Genomic DNA, 23,526 nt, shown 5'->3' on the forward strand with positions numbered 1-23,526 from the left:
CCCATTCTAAAATTGTTTCTTTTGTCATTTTTGAGTTGTAGGAGTTCTTTATATATTCTGGACATTGACTCCTTTTTCTTTTTTATTTTTTCCTGTTAACATTTTTATTTTTTCAAGGTAACAGGAATTGTATACAAATGACAGTAGACCCTTGCCTCTTTATTTTTATCTAAATAAAAGATAACTCAAGATGAATTCTCAAGAAAAAAAAAAAAAAAAAGAAAAGCTATGTACATAAGGGACTATATCTTTCTTCATCGTCTACTTGGAACCAGTAGTTGTGTTGCTGTCATAGAATCAGGGAAGAGGTTGTGGTAAGTTGGAAGAGGTACATAGGCTGCTGTTATCATTTTACCAGCAAACCACCTGCCTTGCAATGCACTGACGGCAGCAATAGCTGCAGCAATTGACAGGCACTTCACATACACATTGCCCTGAGCGGAATTCTTGTCAACATAAATATGGATGACTGCACCATGTTTATTACATTCTTCAATCACATCATCCTTAATCTCTGTATCCCATCCAACTTCTTCTTCTGTTTGAGGGTTAAACATGTTAGAAAGTTGGAAACACTGTGTTGCAAGTGGTTGAACAGAGGCAGCTGCAGCTAAAGCTGAAGCTTCAGTCTGTTGGGAAAGTCGTGTTTGCAAATCTGCCACAGCACCAAATGCCAAAGAGCCACTCATTTGTAAAGCCTGCTGGGCTGCTGGTGGAATCTGCAAACCTGTACCCTCAGCAAGTCTTGCCATTAATTGGAGACGACCAGTAGTTCCCAGGTCAATTCCAGTCCTTTCCAGTTCGTCACTGTCCAAAAATGAACTAGCACTGGACGCATCAGTACGTTCAGTAACATGACCAACTTTCATTGGCCTTCCTGCTAGTTCAAATCCATTAAGTTGTTCCAAAGCCTTTTTGGCATATTCTGAGTCAGAAAATGTAATAAATCCATAACCCTTAGAACGACCTGTTTCACTATCCATCATAAGCTGGATACTTTCAATTCTTCCAAAAGGCTCAAAAATCCCCCGAAGCATATCTTCAGTTATGTTAAAGTGTAATGAGCCCACATAAAGTCTCATAGGTCCTGCACTTCCCTTTTGTAAATTGTTTGCCATTGCTGCAGCTCTATTTTTTTCTGCCTGTGATGCCTGTACTATGATCGGCACTCCTAAAACTCGCTGGCCAGTTAATCCTATTGCTAGAGGCACTGAGCTAACGTCAACAAACTCCACATAAGCAATTCCTTTGGAACGTCTTGAATTTCTACTCAGAGATCATCCTCACATCTCGAACCTTTCCTACTGTGGAGAAAAACTCTTCCAAATCTCTTTGTCGAATTCTTGCTGCCAACTGCATGCAGAAAACTGTTCTTGCATCTCTTTCTTCAGGAGTTAGATTATCAATAGGTTCCCTCACAGGGCTCTTGTCTTTTCTGAATGGATTTTGCTTCGGGAACGTCGTCTGCTTAATTTGATGCTATGAGGCAACCCAATCTTTCCTCGGATGGCACTGTTAAATTTTGGTCCGGAGTAGGGACTTCTGTAGCGTCCTCGGAATCTTCGATCTCGACTTCTTGAGCGGCTTCATCTCCTTTCTTTGCTTCTACTTCGCTTCCGTTCCCGACTTTTGCTCTTTTTCCTTTCTCTATCTCTACTTCGCTTTCGTTCCTTACTTTTGCTTCGTTTTCGTTCATGATTGCGACTTCTGCTCTTGCTTTTTTTCCTCTTTTTGCTACGTTCTTCATGGCCGTTAGCACTGCTCAACTTGTTCTCATCCTTATGATTGACAGTTCACACTGGAATCAAAGGTGAATTCATGGGAGTAGAGGTGAGATATCGTTAGGCAAGTCTTCTTGTAAGGAGCCTCAAGCATTGCTTCAATATCAATATCGTCTGCCATTTTCTCTAAACGTCTACGCGGGCTTTGGGGCGCCTGTAGTACTTGTCCCGAGTCCGCTGCGCTGCTACTGCTGCTGCTGCTGCCGCCGCCGCCGCTGCCACTGTTGCTACTGTTAAGCCCCTAGGCCCAGGCCGCGGTACCGCCCAGCCCCGTATATCGGGCTCCGAGGGCGACTAGGCCCGAGCGAATCTGAAAGAAACAATGGGATTAGAAGAGCCCGGCTTCGGCAGCGCAGGATTCACCCCTGCGACAGCGTCTGCAAGCTCCCTGAAATGGCGGCCGATGCTTCCCCGTACTCACATTCACTAACACACATACACACCTTTGACTCCTTTTTAGATATATGATTTGCAAATGTTTTCTTCCCTTTCTCTGAATTACCTTTTACTCTGCTAATTGTGTCCTTCAATATAGTTTAATTAGTTTTTAATTTCTTGCATATTCAGTATGTCTATTTTTTCTATTGTTTCCTGTGCTTTCTGTGTCATTTCCAAGAAATCATAAATTAATGTTATGATGTGTTCCCTTGATTTCTTTAGAGGCTTATAGTTTCAGAATTTATATTTAGGTCTATGATCTGTTTTGACATAATTTTATTTATGGTGTAAATACCCAACTTCATTTTTTTGCATTTGGGTATCCAGTTTTCCCAACAGTATTTAATGAAAGGACTATCCTTTCCCCACTGTGTAGTCTTGACACCCTTGTTCAAAATCAGTTGATCTTGTGTGAGCATTTATTTCCATTGATCTATATGTCTGTCTTTATGCCAGTAATACACTATTTTAATAATTGTAGCTTTGTAATAAGGTTTTTTTTTTTTTTTTTTTCTTTTTGCAGTACTGGGGATTGAACCCAGGGCCTTGTGCTTGTGTAATAAGTTTTGAAACCAGAAGTTGTGAGATCTCTAAAGTTTATTCCTTTTTAAGATTATTTTGGCTATTTGGGGTTTCTTCAGATGCATGAATTTCAGGATAGGTATTTTTATTACTGAAAAAAAAATTGTGATTTGATAGAGATGGCATTGAATCTGCAGATTGTTTGGAGCAGTATTGACATCTTAGCACTATTTAGTTTTCCAGTCCATATACTTGATATGTCTTTCCATATGTTGTATCTTCTTTAATTTCTATCAATAACATTTTGTATTTTTCATTGCAGAAGTCTTTAACTTCCCTGGTTAAGTTTATTTCTAAGCATTTTATTATGTTTGATGCTACTATAAAGGAAATTGTTTTTTTAACTTCCATTTTGGATTATTCATTGTTAGGATATAGAAATTCAACTGATTTTGTTCATTGTTAGTATATAGAAATTCAACTGATTTTTGTGTTAATTTTTTTTCCTATATTTTTGCTGAACTCATTTATTCTAACTTTTTGTTGTTTGTTGTTTTGTACATCCTTCAGGGTTTTCTGTGTATAAGATCATGTCTACAAATACAGTTTATTTTCCTTCTTCCTTTCCAATTTGGATGTCTTTAATTTCTTTTCCTTTTTTTTTTCCTTTGACAAATTGATTTGGCTAGAACGTCCAGTGACTTCCTTCTTGACATTAGAGGAAAAGCCTTTGTTGTCGAATCTGATGTTAGCCGTGGACTTTTCATATATTTTGTTTGTTTGTTTGTTTCAATAGTTTCCTTCTATGCCTAGTACATTGAATGTTTTTACCATGAGAGTATGTTGGATTTTTGTCAAGTACTTTTTGAACTGATAATGTGGTTTCTTTCTCCTTCCATTCTTTTAATGTGATTGCATTGATTTATATGTTGAATTATCTTTACATTCCAGCATATCTCCCCACCACCCCACCTTAGTGGGGTTTCCACCCAGAGGTGTTTTACCACTGATCTATATCCCCAATCTTTTTTTTTTTTTTTTAACTTTGAGACAGGGTCTCACTATATTGCTGATGCTGGCCTCAAACTTGGAATCCTCCTGCCTCAGCCTTGCAGGTTGCTGGAATTACAGTATGTGCCACCATTCCCATGTTCTTTCATTTTTAATAGTGTCTTTCAAAGATAAGTTTTTAATTTATGAACTCCCTTTTATCAAAATTTTTAATGGGCCATGCGTTTATCATTGTACCTGAAAAATCTTTGCTTAACTCAAGTTCACAAACATTTCTACTAGAAATTTTATAGAATTTTTGTAATTTTATTTAATTTTTGTATAGGATACGATATGGATTGAGATTTGATTTTTCAGATACTTTAATTTCTGTGTATAGATCCATGTTTTTCTCTGGTATATTCTTTCACTTAAAGAACTTTATCAGATATTGTGTTTATACTGGTAATTAATTCTCTGACCTCTTGTTTGTCTCAAAAATTGTATTTTGCCTTCATCGAATGATATTTTCCCTGTGTGTAGACTTCTGGTTTGAGAAGTGTTTTCTTTCAGCACGGTCACTCCATGGTCTTCTGGATTGCCTAATTTGTGATGAGAAGCCTACAATAACTTTTATTTTTGTTCACCTGTTTATGTTTTTTGTGTGTGCTTTTGAATCTATGTTTTGATGTCTTTGATTATTTTCTGCCTTTATGTCTTATAATATTTCTGCTCCCTCTTTTATTCTCCTTCTAGTATTCCAATTACACATTTGTTAGGTAGTTTGATATTGGCCCCCAGGTTTTGGATTCTTTTTTATTCCTTTGTTCTTTTATCCTCTTATTTTCTCTTTGTTTTAGTTTGGTTAACTTTTGTTGTTCTATTTTCAAATTTATTGACATTTCATGCAGCTATAACAAATTCACTGACACTATCAAAGGATTGTTCATCTCTGTTACCATATTCTTTATTCCTAACATTTTCATTTGACTCTTATAGTTTCCATTGTTCTGCTGAAATTCATAATCTGATCAAGTGTGATGTCCTCCTTTTTCAAAAAAGCCTCTAACCTGGCTATTTTGCTTCTTTATTTGATCTGTCCAACATCTGAGTGTGATTCTCTTGATTCCTATGTCTCTTGGCAGTGAGAGTTTGTTTTTCTTGCTTTTTGGTATATATTGTAATGTTTTTATTGAATGCCAAATAGTGTTTGTAGGTTAGTAATGGTGTGTAGTATAGTAGACCCACAGTATCCACAGAGGATTGGTGCTAGGACCCCCTGTGGATACAAAAATCTATGGATGCTCAAGTCCCTTATATAAAATTGCATAGTATTTGCATATAATCTATATACATCCTCCAGTGTACTTTAAATCATTTCTAGATGACTTTATAACATCTCATGCAATATATGTGCTATGTAAGTAATTGTTATTTGGGAATTAATGACAAAAAAGTCTGTTTAGTACAGATATCTTTTTATCCCCAATATATTCAATCCATTGTTGGTTGAGTGGATCTCTGCATTTAGAAGGCCAACTATATTTCCTCCTACAAAGGAGGATGACTTTTCTTCTCCTAGGGTGTTAGTATGGGGGTTAAGTCATTCTACTCAGGGCTGAACTTGTTTTGGATTTTGGTTTTGCTATGGTTATGAGTATCCATAGCATTTAAACACCTCTAGCATTACTTTTTGCCTGTGGTTAGAATTGAATTGTGGAAGGCTTTTTCCTCATTGTTGATGCTCCCTGTTCAGCTTTGGTCTTTCTTATATGCTTGTACCTCAGAGGAGGTCTGTGTTTTACACTTTCTCTTAACCTTTCCACAAAGGAAAGCTGTTGTCAGAGCTGGTCATAGTGGCACAGGCCCTAATCCCAGCAACTCTGGAGGCTGAGGCAAGAGAATTGCAAGTTTCAAGACTGGCTGGCCTCAGCAGTTTTAACAATACCCTCAGCAACTTAGCAAGAAATCTAAAAGTAAGAAGGGTTGGGGATGTAGTGCAGTGGTAAAGCACCCCTGGGTTCAGTCCTCAGTAAGAGAGAGAGAGGGGGGTGGCAGGGAGAGAGATGCTCTCAGCTTGAGGTAGAGGAAAAGGTGAGGTTCTCAATACCTTTATCCACCATTCATCCTGAGGAAGCCTTGTCTGTGTCGAAGGATTGCACCCCTCCCAGTAGCAGATAAATTCAGTCTTGTATATTTGAGGGATGTGCTTAGGAATTTCTTGCCCTTTTCCCAGAGGTTGGATACCTCTAAATGCAGGACCACTATGTGTTCTGAATGTAGAAAAGTTTAGGTAAAAAGTCATAGTAAGGAGAAGGAGAATCTGGGAAGAAGAAACTTACAGAAGAGCCAACTTTCCTAGAACAGGAAATGTAATCCATTTACTTTACTCCAAGAAGAGGGACTAAATTGATGGGATATATGGTGTGATTTTAAAAATATCATATGTATTAGTTTGCTTGGGTCATCCTAAATAGATACCACAGACGGCCTAAACAAAAGAAATTTATTTTTCACTGTTCTGAAGACTGGAAGTTCAGAGATCTAGGTTAATGAGATTATTTATTCTGCAACCTCTTTCCTTGATTCAAAGACTAATCTTTCATTATATGTATCTGTGTCCTAATCTCTTCTCTCTCTCTCTTTTTTTTTTGGATACCAGGAATTGAACACAGGGGCACTCAACTGCTGAGCCACATCCCTGTCCTTTTTTTGTATTTTATTTAGAGATAGGGTCCCGCAGATTTGCTGGGAGCCTCACTAAATAACTGAGACTGACCTTGAACTCCAAATTATCCTGCCTCAGCTTCCCGGGCCGCTGGGATTACAGGCATGCATCACTGTGCCTGGCTAATCTTCTCTTATAAATCATACTGGATTAAGCCTACTCTAATGACCTCCTTTAACACTGATTAACCATTTTAAAGACCCTGTCTCCAAAAAAGTCATATGTAGAGGTCCTGGAGGTTAGGACATATAAATTTTGGAGAGGACACAAATCAGTCCATAACACAGAATAATAAAATTAGGCAAAAATGTAGAGATTTCCTGGGGCTGGGGTTTGCTCAGTGATAGAGTGCTTGCCTAGCATGTGTGAGGCACTGGGTTCAATTCTTAGCACCGTTTGTAAATAAATGAATAAAATAAAGGTCTGTCAACATCTAAATACATATATATTTTTTTAAAGTAGAGACTTTCTATGATAACACTGACCAGTAGAACTTTCTGTCAGTGTTCTATATCTTTGTTGTCCATTATCTTGCCAGTAATTATGTGTGGCTACTGAGTACATGAAATGTGCCTAATGAAACTGAGAAGCTGAATTTTAACTTCATTTAATTTTGAGCAATTTAAATTTAAATGGCCGTATGTGGCTAGTAGCTAAAATTTGGGAAAATGCAGATTTTGACTAATTTCTTTGACGTGAAAAACTGAGAATCAAAGTGATTGAGAGATGAATCCAAGGTCACACAGATAATTATTGAAATAATTTTTACTAGGCTTTCTTAAATACTTAGTGAATTTTGCTACTGTAGACCATAAAATAAAACCTAGAGAAGTAAAATATTAAAAAACCCTCAATTTTGTTCTTTCTCCTGCTATAGATGTGGTGATCCATCTTACTTCTTATAATTATGTTATTTTGACAAATGGATTTCATAAATAAGTCATAATTTTTTCATTTTAATTTTAAAAGAAGTTTGATATTTGCATGTAGCAGGTGTTTAAATTAGTTCAATAAGGTTTCAATTATCAGATTGAAGAGTCCATTTAAGTGTTTTCTTTTTTTTTTTTCTTCTTTTTTTTCACATATCTTAAGGAAAAAACTGGCAGGGGGTTTTTTAGAAAAAAAATCTGTAATTCATGTAGAGCAAATGAATAGATACATGCTAAATCATTCCACAGAGGAATAATTGGAAGTGTTTCTTTTTAAGAACAGAAATAGGTTGTTACATTAACAGCTAAGTTTATTGTTTTATTCTGTTCATGTTTTGAGGAGATTGTCTCACATTGTAAACTTTAAAAATATTTTGAACTAACTTTAGACTTTAAAAAGTAACAAAAACTGCAGAGTCCTCATATACCCTTCATTTAGCTTTCCTTAATGTTAACATTTTACATGATCATAATGTAATAGCCAAACTCAGGAAATTACCATTGATGAAATACTACTAAGTAAACCTCAGTCTTCACTGATGTCCTTTTTCTGGTCTAGGAACCTATCCAGGATCCACATGAGTTATTTTGTAGAATATCCTTAAGTATGGGTTTATTTGATGTTTTCATATTATTTGACTGAAATTATGCATTCTTTTCCAGGACACCACAGAAAATGCTTTTGTATCCTTCACTGTGCATCAGTATCAGGATTATGATGTTGATATTTCTTTTTTCTTTTTTTTTTTTAGATACAGGAAATTTATTTTTTTTTAATTAGAGCCTTTGTTACTAGAGTCTTGAGAATTACACCGTAAGAGCTGTTTATGTACTTTTATTTCTCATCACAATTGTGAAGGTAGATGGATTGGGTGAATGTCCCCCATTTTATTTTTAATCTTTTTTATTGGCTCTTTTTGGTTATATGTGACAATAGAATATACTATAAAATGGTCATAAAAGCATGAAATATACTTTATTCTATTTCAGTCCCCAGTATTTCCCCTGCCCCTCCCTTCCTCCCAACCCCAGTGCTTTCTTCTGCTCTATTCATTTTTCTGCTATTTACTTTGTTTTTTTTTTAATTAGTGTCTGTGGATGTACATGATGGTGAGATTCACTGTGGTATATAAATACATGTACATAGGAAAGTTGGGTCGGATTCATTACAACTTTCCCTATCCCATCCTTCCTCCCTTACTTTCATTCCCTTTCGTCTGCTCCTCTGATCTTACTTCTGTTCCCACCCCACACACACTTATTTTGGATTAGCTTCTGCATATCAGAGAAAACATTTGACCTTTGTCTTTTAGGGACTGACTTATTTCACTTAGCGTGATGATCTTCAGGTCCATCCACTTACAGCAAAAGCCATAGATTCTTCTTTGTAAATGAGTAATAATATTCTATTGTGTATATATGCCATTTTCTTTATCCATTCATCTGTTGAGGGGCAGCTAGGTTGACTCCATAGCTTAGCTATTGTACATTGAGCTGCTGTAACCATTGATATGGCCGCATCACTGTAGTATGCTGATTTTAAATCCTTTGTGTATATACCAAAGAGTAGGATAACTAAGTCATATGGTGGTTCCATTCCTAGTTTTTTGAGGAATCTCCATACTGTTTTCCAGAGTAGGAGTATCAATTTGCAGTCCCACCAACAAACTGAGTGTACCCTTTTATCCACCAACATTTTTTGTAACTTCAGTAAATAACAAGAATACTATTAGTTTTATTCTTGATAATTGCCATTCTGCCTGGAGTGAGATGAAATCTCAGTGTAGTTTAATTTGCATTTCTCTAATTTTGTATTTCTCTAATATTTGTTGACCATTTGTATTTTTTCTTTTTAAGAAGTGTCTGTCTAGTTCCTTTGCCCATTTATTGATTGGGTAATTAGTTTTTTTGGAGTTAAATTTTTTACACTCTGTATATCCTGGATTTAATGCCTTATCTGAGAAACTGGTGGCAAAGTTATTTTCCCATTCTGTAGGTTCTTTCTTCACACTCTTGTTTCCTTTACTGTGAGGAAGTTTTTAATTTGATGTGACCCTATTTATTGATTTTTAATTTTACTTCTTGTGCTTTAGGAGTCTTATGTTAAGAAAGTCAGTTCCTGAGCCAATATGTTAGATCATTGTGCCTATATTTTCTTCTAATATATGCAGAATTTCTTGTCTAATTTCTAAGTCTTTGATCTACTTTGAGTTGAATTTTCTGCTGGGTGAAAGTGTGATGCTGATATTTCTTAAAACTGGTGATAAGCTTTAGAAATCTTGATGATGGAAGTTGCTTTATTTTGTATAATACATATTAAAATTACTGTATCAGTCCATGAAAACTTATACCCATGATGAAAATGATTTATCAAACACAAAAACAGTAATTAAAGAAAGCTTTGAGCATCAACAGTTTTTTAATGGGATGAGGTTAATCGAATTTCACCAACAGAAATGAACTGTTCAATAATGAGAAAAAGAAGCAAACTTTTTCTGTCCAATGAAGCAGTTCTTTCTTCATTGGAAAGTTAAGAAAGGAATTATCAAGAGAGGGGTCTTCCCAACTAATAGAATTGTCTTTGTAATAGAAAATGGTCTTTGTTGAGATAATTAACTCTACGTAACTTATTAAGTAGACTATTGAATAAAGAAAAGGAAATCATTTGTTTTTGGTTTTGGTTTTGGTTTTTTTCTCTTGGTGATACTGGGGTTTGAATCCAAGGGCACTCTACCACTGAGTCACATCCCCAGACCTTTTCTTTTTTTAAAAAATTTTACAACAGGGTCTTGCTAAGTTGCTCAGTCTAGACTCAAATTTGTGATCCTCCTGCCTCAGCCTGCTGAATGGCTGGAATTACAGGCATATACCTCTGCACACAGCTGTGAATTGCTTTTGTCTTCTATATGTGTCCATGGAATTATATCAGAAATTCTATCATTAGACTCAATACTAGGTCTAGTTTATCATATGAATTCATTTTATTGCAATACATTTTTTAATATTTTTGACATTTTAAAATTCCAAATAGGATGATATCAATCAAATCTTTAACAATTTCACAAGAAATAGTACATTACATACTCCAAACTTTGCTGACATTTAAGCATCCTCATGTTTAATTAAGAAATGAAATTATACTTAAGGCTTTGATGCTTTTAAGAAACATGATTAGATTTTGTTTTTAGTTGTTTTTTTGTTTTGATATACTGTTTATACCTCAAAGGAGAATGGGGTAGATACCTGTGTCTGCTATAATGAAGGAGAGCTAGTCCATGTTATGCCCAGTACATTGGTATTTTTTATATTTCTTCACTTGCCAGGTTTTCTTCACTAGAAATGTGTCAGTGAAGTACTTGTTTTTTTATTGCTTTAGGGTTGTCTTTGAAAAACATTATTAAACTCTAAGTCAAATGATAGAACTAGTACTACTGTCCCTTCAGAAACAATTCAGTGTAACAGAATTTTGCTTTTATTTTAGTTCGGCGATCAGCAAACACTGGGAGGCTGAACTGGCTACCCTCAAAGGAAATAACGCCAAACTCACTGCAGCCCTGTTGGAGTCCACAGCCAATGTGAAACAGTGGAAACAGCAACTTGCTGCATATCAAGAGGAAGCAGAACGTCTGCACAAGCGAGTAAGTTCAGAGCTGCCATCCATAGGGATTTAGAAATAACAGATTTCTTTGATCAGAGGAAATGTGCATGTAGATTCAGCATAGGGACATATTCTGTAGATATTCATTGGTTGTCAGAACATTATGAGTTGTATTTTATAGGTTTGGTTTAAAAAAGTACTTTACGCTGGGCATGGTGGTGCACACCTATAATCCCAGAGACTCGAAGTGGCTGGCAAGGCAGGAGGATGGCAAGTTCAAATGCAGTCTCAGGAACGAAGCGAGGTCCTAAGCAATTCAGTGAGACCCTGTCTCTAATAAAACATACTGAAAAAGAGCTGGGGACGTGCCTTGGTAGTTAAGCATCCCTGGATTCAATCCCTGGTACCCCCAAAAAAACAAAACAAAAATACTTTCCATAGTTTAATGAAGGTTATACAAGTTTTGAAGTCAGATGAGCTGATTGCAAGTTGCAGTTTTGCTATGTGACTTTGGTAAGTTATTTTTCTCTATTAGCTCAGTACTTTTTAGTAAAATAGGAATAATACTCTGTAATTAATGTGAAGGTTAATTAAGACATTTAATCAGCATATAGTTGCACCAAGTCAAATATATATTTTAGTTGGGCATGGTGGTATGTAACTGTAGTTAAAGCTACTCAAGAGGCTAAGGCAGGGAGCTTACCCAGGAGTTCAAGGCCAGCTGGGATAACATAAAAGATCCTATCCCCAAAACAACAGTAAAAAACATATTTTGTACAGTTCCTGTGAAAATTGAGGTACTTAAGTGACATGTAGTTTTCCTCATTGAGTTGCAATAAGTCAATGAACTGCTTTTATTGCTTTCTTACTATTGTTTTCTAAGAAAGAACAATTTCAAAAATACAGGTAGGAAATTCTTCATAAAAACTGGTCATATTAGAGATTTGAGGCAGAAAAAGAAAATCAGAAATCTCAATACCGGGCACGAGCGTCACGCCAGACAGCGGCCCGCGCGCCTCCCGTCGGCGTCGGCCCTGCCGCCGCCCGCAGCCGCCGCGTGCTCCCGCGCGCCAGGCCCGCGGTGGCCGCCTCCCGCGGTCCAGCATGTCCACCTCGGCCTCCGCCGCGGACGGAGACGGAGCCCCCGCCCAGCCCGCGTCCAAGAAGGAGCCCGAGATCCCCGGCTCCAGAACGGAGAGGACGAGGAGGAGGACGACGAGGAGGACGAGGAGGAGAAAGAAAAGAGTCTCATTGTGGAAGGCAAGAGGGAAGAGAGAAAAGTAGAGAGGTTGACAATGCAAGTGTCTTCCTTACAGAGAGAACCATTTATAATCGCACAAGGAAAGGGGCAGAAACTTTGTGAAATTGAAAGGATACATTTCTTTCTGAGCAAGAAAAAAACTGATGAACTTAGAAATCTACACAAACTGCTTTACAACAGACCAGGCACTGTGTCCTCATTAAAGAAGAATGTGGGGCAGTTCAGTGGCTTTCCATTTGAAAAAGGGAGTATCCAATATAAAAAGAAGGAAGAAATGCTGAAAAAATTTAGAAATGCCATGTTAAAGAGCATCTGTGAGGTTCTTGATTTGGAGAGATCAGGTGTAAATGGTGAACTAGTGAAGAGGATCCTGAATTTCCTAATGCATCCAAAGCCTTCTGGCAAACCATTGCCAAAATCTAAAAAAACCTCTAGCAAAGGCAGTAAAAAAGAACGAAATAGTTCTGGAATGGCAAGGAAGGCAAAGCGAACCAAATGTCCTGAAATTCTATCGGATGAATCTAGTAGTGACGAAGATGAAAAGAAAAACAAGGAGGAGTCTTCAGACGATGAAGATAAAGAAAGTGAAGAGGAGCCACCAAAAAAGACCTCTAAAAAAGAAAAAGTGAAACAGAAAGCTACTTCTAAAAATAAAAAGTCTGTAAAAAGTGCAAATGTTAAGAAGGCAGACAGTAGTACCACCAAGAAGAATCAAAACAGTTCCAAAAAAGAAAGTGAATCTGAGGATAGTTCAGATGATGAGCCTTTAATTAAAAAATTGAAGAAACCACCTACAGATGAAGAATTAAAAGAAACAGTAAAGAAATTATTGGCCAATGCTAACCTGGTGGAAGTCACAATGAAGCAGATTTGCAAAGAGGTATATGAAAATTACCCTGCTTATGATTTAACTGAGAGAAAAGACTTCATAAAAACAACTGTAAAAGAGCTAATTTCTTGAGATAGAGGAGAGACAGATGACTCGTTTCCATAGATTTGAAGATCTGATTTATACCATTATACCAGCAAAGAGAATGTATTTCCTTTTCTAAATCCTTATTAAGCATTGTGTTGGTAGGACTTACTGCTGACCTTTTTATCTTGAGTGTTACATAAATCAGTTGGCCGTTTTAAATTGCATTTCCATGCAGTTTTTAGTTAAAATCTTGCATGGCAGTAATTGTTCCTTGCTTTTATAGCTGTATTTTGTACATTTTGGATTTCTTTATATAAGGTTATAGATTCCTGAACTATTGTGGGTTTTAGTGCACTTAATATTAGATTGCTTAAGATATTTTAATCAAGTAGAACAAAACTATTATAGCCAGCATTTATACATGCAGAGACTTGCAGTATTTACTATATTTTGAATACACATCTCTTCTGTCAGTGTGAACACTCAGAGGCAGTGTGCTTATCTTTAACAAGCAACAGCTGGCCAGGTGACTAAATTGGAACTTTTCTCCTGCATGTGTATATATGTCAAATTGTCAGCATGACAGAAATGACAGATGTTATTTTTGTATTTTTAAAAAACCAATTTGTTGTATATAAAGTTTTTTTTATTTCTTTTGTGCAGATCAGTTTTTAAATTCAACGTAGGTAGATATCTTTACGCTCGTAAACTATGAAATGTCAGTGTTTGGCGAGACGGTGTGACAGCAGTGGAAGTCAGAATTCAGTGATGGGAACACTGAAGGAACTGTCTAGTTCTGCTTTGCCTCCAAAGTGTCATCTGTTTGTAGTTTGTGTTAATTCTGCAAAAGTATCTGTGGATGCATTTTATATTAAGGACAGACCAAAATCAACACATCAAAGCTTCAAGAACTTTGGGAAAGGGTGGGAGTAAGTACAAGCACATTTGGCTTAGAGTAAATGAGCTGATTTTATTAACTGCTTTTGACCATATAAGATGCTGATATTTACAGGAAACCTGGCCACCTTCATAATTATGATAAAACTACTAGGTATAATGCCAGAAGATAATGTGTGGGTAATAGAAGTTATCTCTGACAAAGAATTTCTCAAAAGCAATATTTTTAACATTAAAAAAAATTAATGTGGAATCAGGGCGTGTGGGTTTTAAATTTTGGCCAATCAAGATTCCAGGTGATCAACATAGGGACCATTCCTGGTCCCATCCATGACAACTCTCCCCCCCAAAAAAAAAAAAAAAAAAAAAAAAAAGATCCTGTAATTGGGATGAAACCCAGGGGTGCTCTAACACTGAGTCACATCCTCAGCCCTTTTGGAGACAGGATGTCACTAAGTTACCCAGACTGGCCTCAAACTTGTGATCCTCCTGCCTCAGCCTCCTGCATGGCTGGGATTACAGGCTTTCATCACCGTATCCAGCCCACTCCTGAATTACAAGACTTACATTTTTTTAAATCAATGGTCTTAATCAGTTTAAACATGCTGCCTATGAGATATTTGATGTACCAATTGAGTGTTTAAAAATCTTTGCATCATAGAAATGTATAAATGATTTAACAGGTATTTTCACAGGTTTGTCTCTTGATAAGTCAAGACATTAGGGAAAGGTATACTTAATAAAAGTGAATGGAATAAGCAAGTAAATGAGACCTAAAAATTGGCCTTTGATTTTAAATATCTGTTCTTACAAACCTTGTCAATAAAAATTGAACAGTCGTGTTTAAAAAAAAAAAAAAGAAAAAAAGAAATCTCAATACCATTAATATGTGAGATTCAAACAATTACTCATGAAGAATTTTTGTATTTAAAGCATAGAAATGCATATATCCAATAAGAAGCAAATGCCACTATTTTCTCTTTTTTAAAAGGATGCATGCAAACTCCCTTGACCACAGGGAACAGGCTTAGTAATAGCACAAAAAAGGAGTATAACAGGACTAAAATAACAAGGAAATAAGTAGAAATGGAATAGAGACAAGGAGAGAGAGTTAGAAACCTGAGTAGATCTCATCCTTTCCTGTGTATAAACATTAACTTACAGTGAGGTTGGAGAAAGGCAGGGAAGATGTTTAATGGGTATATACTTTTAGATTTGCAAGATGTAAAAGTTACTGTTTCGCAGCAGTGTGAATATATTTAAAATACTGCTGAACTATACACTTTAAAATGATTAAGATGATAAACACAGTGTATTTCTTTCAGCCTCCCAGCTCTTCTCCCACTGTCCTGAACTCCTTGGATTCTCACCTGTGCAAGTTCAATTGTAGGGTCAGCTAAAGACTTGTGGGAAGGCTTTGTGCTTATTTGGGTTCTTCCTATCATTAAATTTCCTCTCTTTCTAGCTGTTTCGATCATTCTAAGGAATCCCCAAATGCTTATTTTTCTCAAGGAAATAAGACTACAGTATTCTGCTTGAGTTCATTCAAGGAACACAGCCAGATGGTCAAGTGCCTTCAGGCAAAAAGATGTGTATTTTGCCCAAAATTACTGGTTTCTTTCAGGCATTTGCCCAATTTGGATATTTATTGGAGCCTTCAAAACAGTTGATTTTTACAGTTTGCCCACAGTTTGCCATTGTTATCTATGGGAAAGTTGTTCCAAAAAAACCTATTCTGTTATCAGAACTAGAATTTCACTTAAGAAATTTATTATCTAATCAGACAAAGAAACCTAATATATATTAAACAGTAAGGAAATAATTTCTGTGATTTGTGAACAAATGATCCTTTTTGTGAACCAGAGAACAGGAGAGCTTTGAGGGGTTGGGCAGGTAGAATTGACCTTCTAGAGAAATATGTGTTGAGGTGAGAATTGACTGAAGGATGTTGCCAGGTGTGGTGGCTCCCGCCTGTAATCCCAGCGGCTGGGGAGGTTGAGGCAGGAGGATCAAGAGTACAAAGCCAGCCTCACAACTCAGTGAGACCCATCTCTAAATAAAATAGAAAAAAGGGCTGGGGATGTGGCTCAGTGGTTAAGTGCCCCTAAGTTCAACACCTAGTACCAAAAGAAAAAAAAAAAAAGTCAGTGTTTTTCAGAGGTAAGAGGACATTCTAGTTAAGTCATCAAGATGGGTATGAACATGGTTTATTGTCAGGACAAGCCAACTTGCCTGTTTTTAGTTGGGAGTATATACTTGACCAAAGTAGATGGTTACATAGGTTGGGACCAGTTTAGAAGTTTAGATTTGATACTATAAAAAAGAGATGAAAGGCTTCGAATGGGGTAGTCATGTAATGAAAGATGAATCTGTTAACGTTTGCAGAATAGGTAAAGATAGGCAAAGATTATAATTCAGTCCATTGAGCCAATGCTTTGGTTGAGGCCTTAGGTGATGTTTCTGTAATTGTATCATACATGAATAGAAAGGAAGAAAGTGATCTGAGAGGTAGAGTAACAAAATGTAGAGGGTAATTAGCTGTTTGGAAATTCAAGGGAGAGAGATATTTACTCTGTTTCCTTAATAATTTATTGTATCGTAGTCAACAAAAGTGTATGAGAATCTGATGTGTATAAGGAACTGTAATAGGAAATGTGTACACACATGCACTTGTATGTGTGTGTGCATGTGCATGTAGTTACATTTACCATTAATTTTTGTTTATATGACTGTTTTAGATGGCATAACTCTTAAGAACACTGCCCTTTTCTTAAAAAATATCAAGACTCATTAAAAATCATATTGCTGGGGCTGGGGAGATAGCTCAGTCAGTAGGGTGTTTGCCTTGTAAGCACCAAAAAAAAAAAAAAAAAAAAAAATCATATTGCTTTTTGGGCTGTCAGTAAATTCTTATTGACTAAAGAACTGATCTTTCCCATAATAGACATTATTGACATGAAGTCATTTCAGTATTGAGTGACTTAAGTTGTATCTTAAGCATATCTTTTCTTTTAGATTCTCTTTTTAGAAATGTATTTGAAAAAAAATTCTCACTTCTGCAAGGCCAGTTTTCAGAACCTATATTTTATTTGAAGGCTGCAGATGGAGGGCAGATGGCCATAACTGATCTTGAATGTTTTCATAATAAATTTGTCCAATCCAGTGAACCTCCCGCTCCCATTGTGAGTCATCATCTGCATATCAAAGAGAACATTCAGCCTTTAGTTTTTGGGATTGGCTTATTTCATTAGCACGAGAGTCTGGTTCCACCCATTTACCAACAAATTCCTTAATTTTGTTCTTTGAGAAGAAATTTTTAAAGAAGACTTTCATTATAGGGATTTTCTACTGTCAGAAATCACCTAATTTAAGTTTATCTAACCTGTATATAACCAATCACATAAATAATTGTTCCCTTTGTTTTTTTCCTTATCCTAAATTTGTCTTTAAAGAATATGTATTAATGCTGAGTATCTTAATAGTTCTCAAAATTAATTTTCATGTGTTGATCCAAAATTCATTATATTTACTTTTCTCACGTTTACTGTGTTATAGCAAGAAATCATTTGAAATTGTCAGTTTAATCTGTGTTCTCATTTACTTTTAGGTGACTGAGCTTGAATGTGTTAGTAGCCAAGCAAATGCAGTGCATACCCATAAGACAGAATTAAACCAGACAATACAAGAACTCGAAGAGACATTGAAAGTAAAGGAAGAGGTATTTGCCACCTTTCACTCAACAGTAATCCAGCTAACATGTGTTCTAAATATTAGAATCTGTATCAAATTTTAAAATGTTTTATGGACTAAAGTAAGATTGTGGACTTTTTCCTCAGGATGAAATTTTTCTTGACATTATGAATGAATCTTGATCATTTCCCCCCATTCTTGTTTGTGTTGATATAAAGTGTGTTGAACTGTGATAGTTCAGACTGAGAGACTGTTGCCTTCTGTATGAGCATTGCATTCATACAATGAACTGAAAACTAGTAGAGATTAAATAAATTTTTACAAGCCATTGTGTTCTCTGATTTTCAGTCAAAAGCTTTAATTTTCTAGGAAAGAATTCAAAGTTTAAAGCAACCTTAAAATGCCAGATTGTTATTTCTAAGCATTAGTGTACCAAAGCTATCAAGTCAGACTTGTTGCTTAAGATCATACTATTCTAGACAACATATATATAAAGATGAATTCTCCCTCTAAAAAAGTATAAAGGAATGCTTTTTAATTTATTGTTTTCTAAGAACCAGGATGATAATTTCAGGGAAAAATAAGGATCTTCCTTTCCTTGATAGTTTAAATGTTGTTAAAGACATTATTCTGCCTTTTCTAGGAAATAGAAAGATTAAAACAAGAAATTGATAATGCCAGAGAACTACAAGAACAGAGGGACTCTTTGACTCAGAAACTACAGGTGAGCTATAATAAAATTTTTAATTTTTTTTCCACAAAGAGGGCATCAGCAGCCGTTCTTTGACATAGTAATGAATTTTATCTCAAGACTTCATTTTGTAGATTTCAGTCATTTTTCTTTTCCAGGACTTCTGATTCATGCCTAATCTTTGATTTTTCAAAAATTTCTTGATTACATTATCTAGGTAGTTTATAACCAACAGTGACCATTTATATGTTCTTAGTAAATTGTTGTTGGAAATTTCTACTTTTAATATTGAAGATTACCATGAATTTAAAAAAAAAATTCTCAGATGGATTTCATTCATTTTGAAAACTCTGCTTATTCTGTTTACACTGAACTAATAATATGTGAATAACAACAATAATTGTGCCCTAATGGAATACGTTAGTGTTCTTTTTCCTCTTCAGTCCACAATTTCATTTAAAATTTTCTGCATACATAATATGTTTCCGGTTTCATATTTACATGTATACATTGTGTATCTCTGGTAGTCAGACACAGTAAGGGAAAATTTTATAGTCTTCTAAATTTTAAAGTCTCCTTTTGCCAGCTCAGGTACTTTTCTTATACCTCATTGGTAAGCTGCCTCAAAGAAAGGTTAGAATCACTTTAGAGTAGAAATAAGTGTACTTACAGAATTAGGAATTTCAAATAAGGTGTGATAAGTGGGACTTGAAAACCCAGGGCTGGAAGGGGAGGACCACATTTTAATAAGAATGGACAGCACTTAGTGAATCTTGCTAGGTAACAGACACTATGTCAAGCACTTTACTTATAAGTTTAATCCATGTAACCATTAAAACCAGATGAAGAAACTGGGACTTAGAGAGGTTAACTCATCCAACCTATATATAAATGGCAGTAGTAGTCAAATTCTAATTCCTGTGTCCTTTACCACCAAACTCACCCAACAGATTTGTTATATGAAATAAAATATTTCCCTCTGCCGTTCCTAACGCTGGCTTTCAGCAGCGTGAGAAAATGAGATTACTTGTTTTGGCTCGCCCTATTAATCTTTTTCTATATTTTAATTGTCTGTATAGAGTAGTGGTTCTTAATTGGGGCACTTTTGCATCCGAGGGGACATTTAGCCATGTGTGGAGACATTTTTTTATTTTCACAACTAAGGGGCGACTATTGACCTCTGTTAGGCAAAGCTAGGGTTACTGCTAAATATAAGATTATCTGGTCCAGAATAGCAGTGCTAAGGTCAAGAAAACCTGATAGAGAATTCCAATATAAAGCATGTAATCAGGGCTGGAAGAAAGGGGTTTGTAATTAGGTCTGCCCTTTTCTTTTGTTTGTTTGGGGTTTTAAGGACTTGTTATGACTGAATCGTATACTGAGCAGTTACACACATTTCCTTTAATTCTCACATTAGCAGGAGTGTTTCCCCATTTCCAAAGAGAAGACAGCAGTTCAAAGGTGTCAGTAAGTTTGATGAAGTTACTCTTACTATACTCATTACTACAGAGTAACAAAGCATAGATTGTTTTTATTCCAAAATCTCTGTTCTTTCTATACTTAACCACACATTAAGCAACAAGTGCCCAAGCCATCCCTAATGATTCTTTTTAACATTTGTCAGTGTTAACTTTAGTCACACTTACATTGTTCCACTTATGAAGAAAACCCAAGAGATGATTTGTTTGTATTTTCTTTTCTTTTAAAAATTTTTTTAGATGTTGATAGACCTTTATTTTATTCATTGATTTTTATGTGGTGCTGAGAATCAAACCCAGTACCTCACACATGCTAGACAAGCGCTCTACCACTGAGCCACAACTCCAGCCCTTCATATCAACCTTTTATGTTAATTGTTCTAAATGTGTTTCATCATTGATTGAGCAGTAATTGAATTTTACAGCTGGCACTTGAAACGAGTATCAGTTCTTACCTATTCTTAAACACTAAATATCAATAATTATTACCAAACACAAACTACCTAGAATAAGACAGGGAAATTTTCAGAAATTTAGAAGATAAAAGTCTAAAATACCAAGTCATAGGAATAACCTTTATTTTTTCAAGTTAGAAGAAAATGCTTCCTCTGTAGCCTGGTCACCTCCCATGTAAACATCTGTCTCTCCAAAGTTCTAGTCTATTCATAAGATCAGTCTAGAAAATTGGGACCATGAAATTTCTTAGGTGTTAGAGAAACTCCTTAGATGTTAGAGGAATTATGGAATTGGATTGGGAAGTATGAATATGGATAGTAAGTAAATGTACATCTGGAAAACAAGACACCCACTGGTTATGGTCTCCCCTCATCTTTACTATCTCATAGAAAAGGACAACCTTTGTGTGTGTGGTGGGGGGTGGGTTGTAATGCTGGGAACTGAACCAGTGATCTTGTACATAGTGCATGCTAGTCAAGAACTCTGCCATTGAGCTATTATGCTTCCAGCCAAAGCTAACTTTTTTATTATTATTAATTTTTCATTATGAGGAAGAGTAAACAATTTTCTGTATGTTTATGATCACTTATCATCTTTCTGTATCTTTTGGGCACCCAAGTACATTTTCGTCTTAGAGCATGTGGAGTGTTCTTGTCTGGAATTCTAAGCCCCAGATCTTCAAATGCAAAACTTCTACTTGTAATTTAGATCTTGGTTCAGATGGTAATTTCTCTGAGTTGCCAATTTAAGCACTATTCTGCAGTTTTAGTTTCTTGATAATATCACCATGTTGTACACTTAGTATACTAGTTCTTATCATTATCTGAAATGACTTTGTTTACTTCTTTATTTTTAAATTTTTATTTTGAAATAATTTTAGACTTACAGAAAAATTGCAAGAACAATGCAGTTTACTTGTATACCTTTTTCTTTTAATTCCCCAAATGTTAATTATTTTTTGTCATACTTGTTTTATCATTCTGGATCTCTCTTTATCTCCTTCCCTTACTCTCCGCCATATATGTATGTATGATTTCTTTCTGAGAATAAGATGAACACACTTTTTTTTGGGGGGGTGGGGTGGTACTAGAGAGTTAACCCAGGGGCGCTTTACCATTGAGCCACATCCCCAGTTCTTTTTATTTTTTATTTTGAGACAGAGTCTCACTAAGTTGCTTAAGGCCTTGCAAAGTTGCTGGGGCTAGCCCTGAAGTTGGAATCCTCCTGCCTCAACCTTCTGAGTCACTGGGATTACAGGCATGTGCCACTGTGCCCAGACTGAGCACACTCTTAACTCTAAATAGTTCAGTATTTTCTAAGAATAAAGACATTCTTATAGATAACCATCAAAATAAAATAAAATTTATCTACAGACATTAATCAAATTCCCATAGTTGTCCTAATAATCTCCATAACAAATATTAAAAATGTTTTAAATTTTTAAAAATTCTGGTCAGAATTCATTCTGGGATCACATGTTGCATTTGTTTGTCATGTTCATTATTTTGGTGTTCAAATGAGCCCAGATTTGACCAATGGGGTCCCCTTCAATCTAGAATCTGTATCCTTTTGATATGCCTGTATTATTCTTTAAAAAACTTCATGTTGCAGCACAGACTGCAATATAAGATGACTCCAATTTTCCTGTCCAAAGCCCTGGAATCCATTTCTCCAGGGAGCTCTCCTAATTCCTTTAGCAAAGATTAATATTTAGAAACCAAGATCTGGGCACTAAGTGTGCTTGCTTAGGTTTCATTATTCTAGGCCCTGTTAGTAAACAACTAGAATTACATACATACTACATTATGTCTATTTCAATAGCTATGTATGTACTTTAAAAAAAAAAATGAAATTGTTTTTATAACCTCCCATTGTAATTGAATACTATGCAGTTCGTTTTAGCTTTCACCATTTCCATATTTATAACTCCTTTCTCTGACTTCCACTATATACAATACTATCTATGAAACTTGTTCAATCCTAGAAAACAGAATAGTTTCTGAATTGCTATTTAACACCAGTGTAAAAACAAAACAAAATCTACTAATTAGAGATCAGTGTTAATTGTCTTTAGCCTGAACTGAAAAGTTAGTTGAGTTAGTTTTCCATTCCCTCTCTTCAGTTGGTTGAGTTATTCATTTGTAATAGTTAAATTCATTTGTATTATTATGTTCCATCTTTCTTGAAGTATATTTGTATTTACTGAATATATGAAACATTAATATGATTCCAGAGTTTTAGAAGCATTCAAAATGATGTCTTCAGATATCTTCATCCCCTCCAATCCTGTTCCCTGGTTTCACTCCTGTTCTTCTCTCCCCATTGCCATCTACCCACTGTAGGTAACCAATGTCCTTAGTTCCTGGTTTGTCTCTTCTCTGTTTTTTTCTTACACAAGCAAACAGATATATGTGTGAGGTTTATATTTCCCTCTTTTTGGTTATACAGATAACCAGATTACTCTTCTGTACTTCACCCTTTTTTTGCCAAAACTATATCCTGAAAATCACAAATTCATAGGGATCTTGTTCATTCTTTTATAGCTGAATTGTGCTTCATTTATGTATACATGATTATTTATTGAACACAATTATGTGAAAATTTACCAGAAATTTAGCATTCTGCAATAATATTAAAATGAATAACTTCGTGCATAAATACTTTGTTATTGTATATCTTTTGAGTAAATCCTTAGAAGCAAGATTTCTAAGTGAGAATGTAAACACATATGTGGCTTTATTAAATAAACCAGATTCTCCACCAGAATGGGTTGTATCAATTCCTACTCCTGTTCAGCATTGTGAGTGCCTGTTTTTCCACAGCCTCAGCAGCAAAAATGTATTGTCATCCTTTTAAATTTTGGCAGTGTGTGATAGGTGAGAAATGATAGCTTTAATTTGTTCCCCTTATTATGAGTGAGGTTGAACATCTTTCATAAACTTAAATGAAATTTCTGGGTCTGTTTGTATGTGTGTAAATTGTCTAGTCATGTCTTTTGTACCTTTCTCTGTAGGGTTATTAGCCATTTTCTCCAAAAATTTCAAGTTTTTTAAATATATATACAACTGATGCAATAACATTTTTTTTCTCTCAGTGTGCCATTATCTTTTGATTCTGCATAAGATGTTGTTTTATGCAAATTTTTATTCTT

General features: G+C 35.5%; 2 protein-coding genes and 1 pseudogene across 5 annotated transcripts in view; 2 read left to right on the forward strand and 1 right to left on the reverse strand.

Moving 5' to 3' along the window:
* The window catches only part of HOMER1 (homer scaffold protein 1), a 154,762-nt gene that overhangs the window by 120,476 nt on the left and 10,760 nt on the right, over window positions 1–23,526 (forward strand). For all 3 annotated transcript variants that reach the window (XM_079143585.1, XM_079143586.1, XM_079143584.1), the window contains 3 exons: window positions 10,870–11,026; window positions 17,668–17,778; window positions 18,394–18,474. In XM_079143585.1, the coding sequence (XP_078999711.1) occupies window positions 10,870–11,026; window positions 17,668–17,778; window positions 18,394–18,474 (349 nt within the window). The remainder of the gene's footprint in view (window positions 1–10,869; window positions 11,027–17,667; window positions 17,779–18,393; window positions 18,475–23,526) is intronic.
* On the reverse strand, window positions 139–2,067 carry LOC306663192 (RNA-binding protein 39-like; annotated as a pseudogene). Its single transcript has one exon. The product of its transcript is annotated as an RNA-binding protein 39-like (transcript).
* Window positions 11,974–13,261, forward strand: LOC306664798 (protein DEK-like). Its single transcript, XM_079145894.1, is given in 2 exon segments — window positions 11,974–12,181; window positions 12,184–13,261. Coding segments are annotated over 2 exon segments (1,116 nt in total). The 5' UTR covers window positions 11,974–12,090; the 3' UTR covers window positions 13,209–13,261.

Source organism: Sciurus vulgaris (genome assembly GCF_902686455.1).
Source record: "Sciurus vulgaris genome assembly, chromosome: 6".
In the NCBI taxonomy this organism is placed as follows: domain Eukaryota; kingdom Metazoa; phylum Chordata; class Mammalia; order Rodentia; family Sciuridae; genus Sciurus; species Sciurus vulgaris.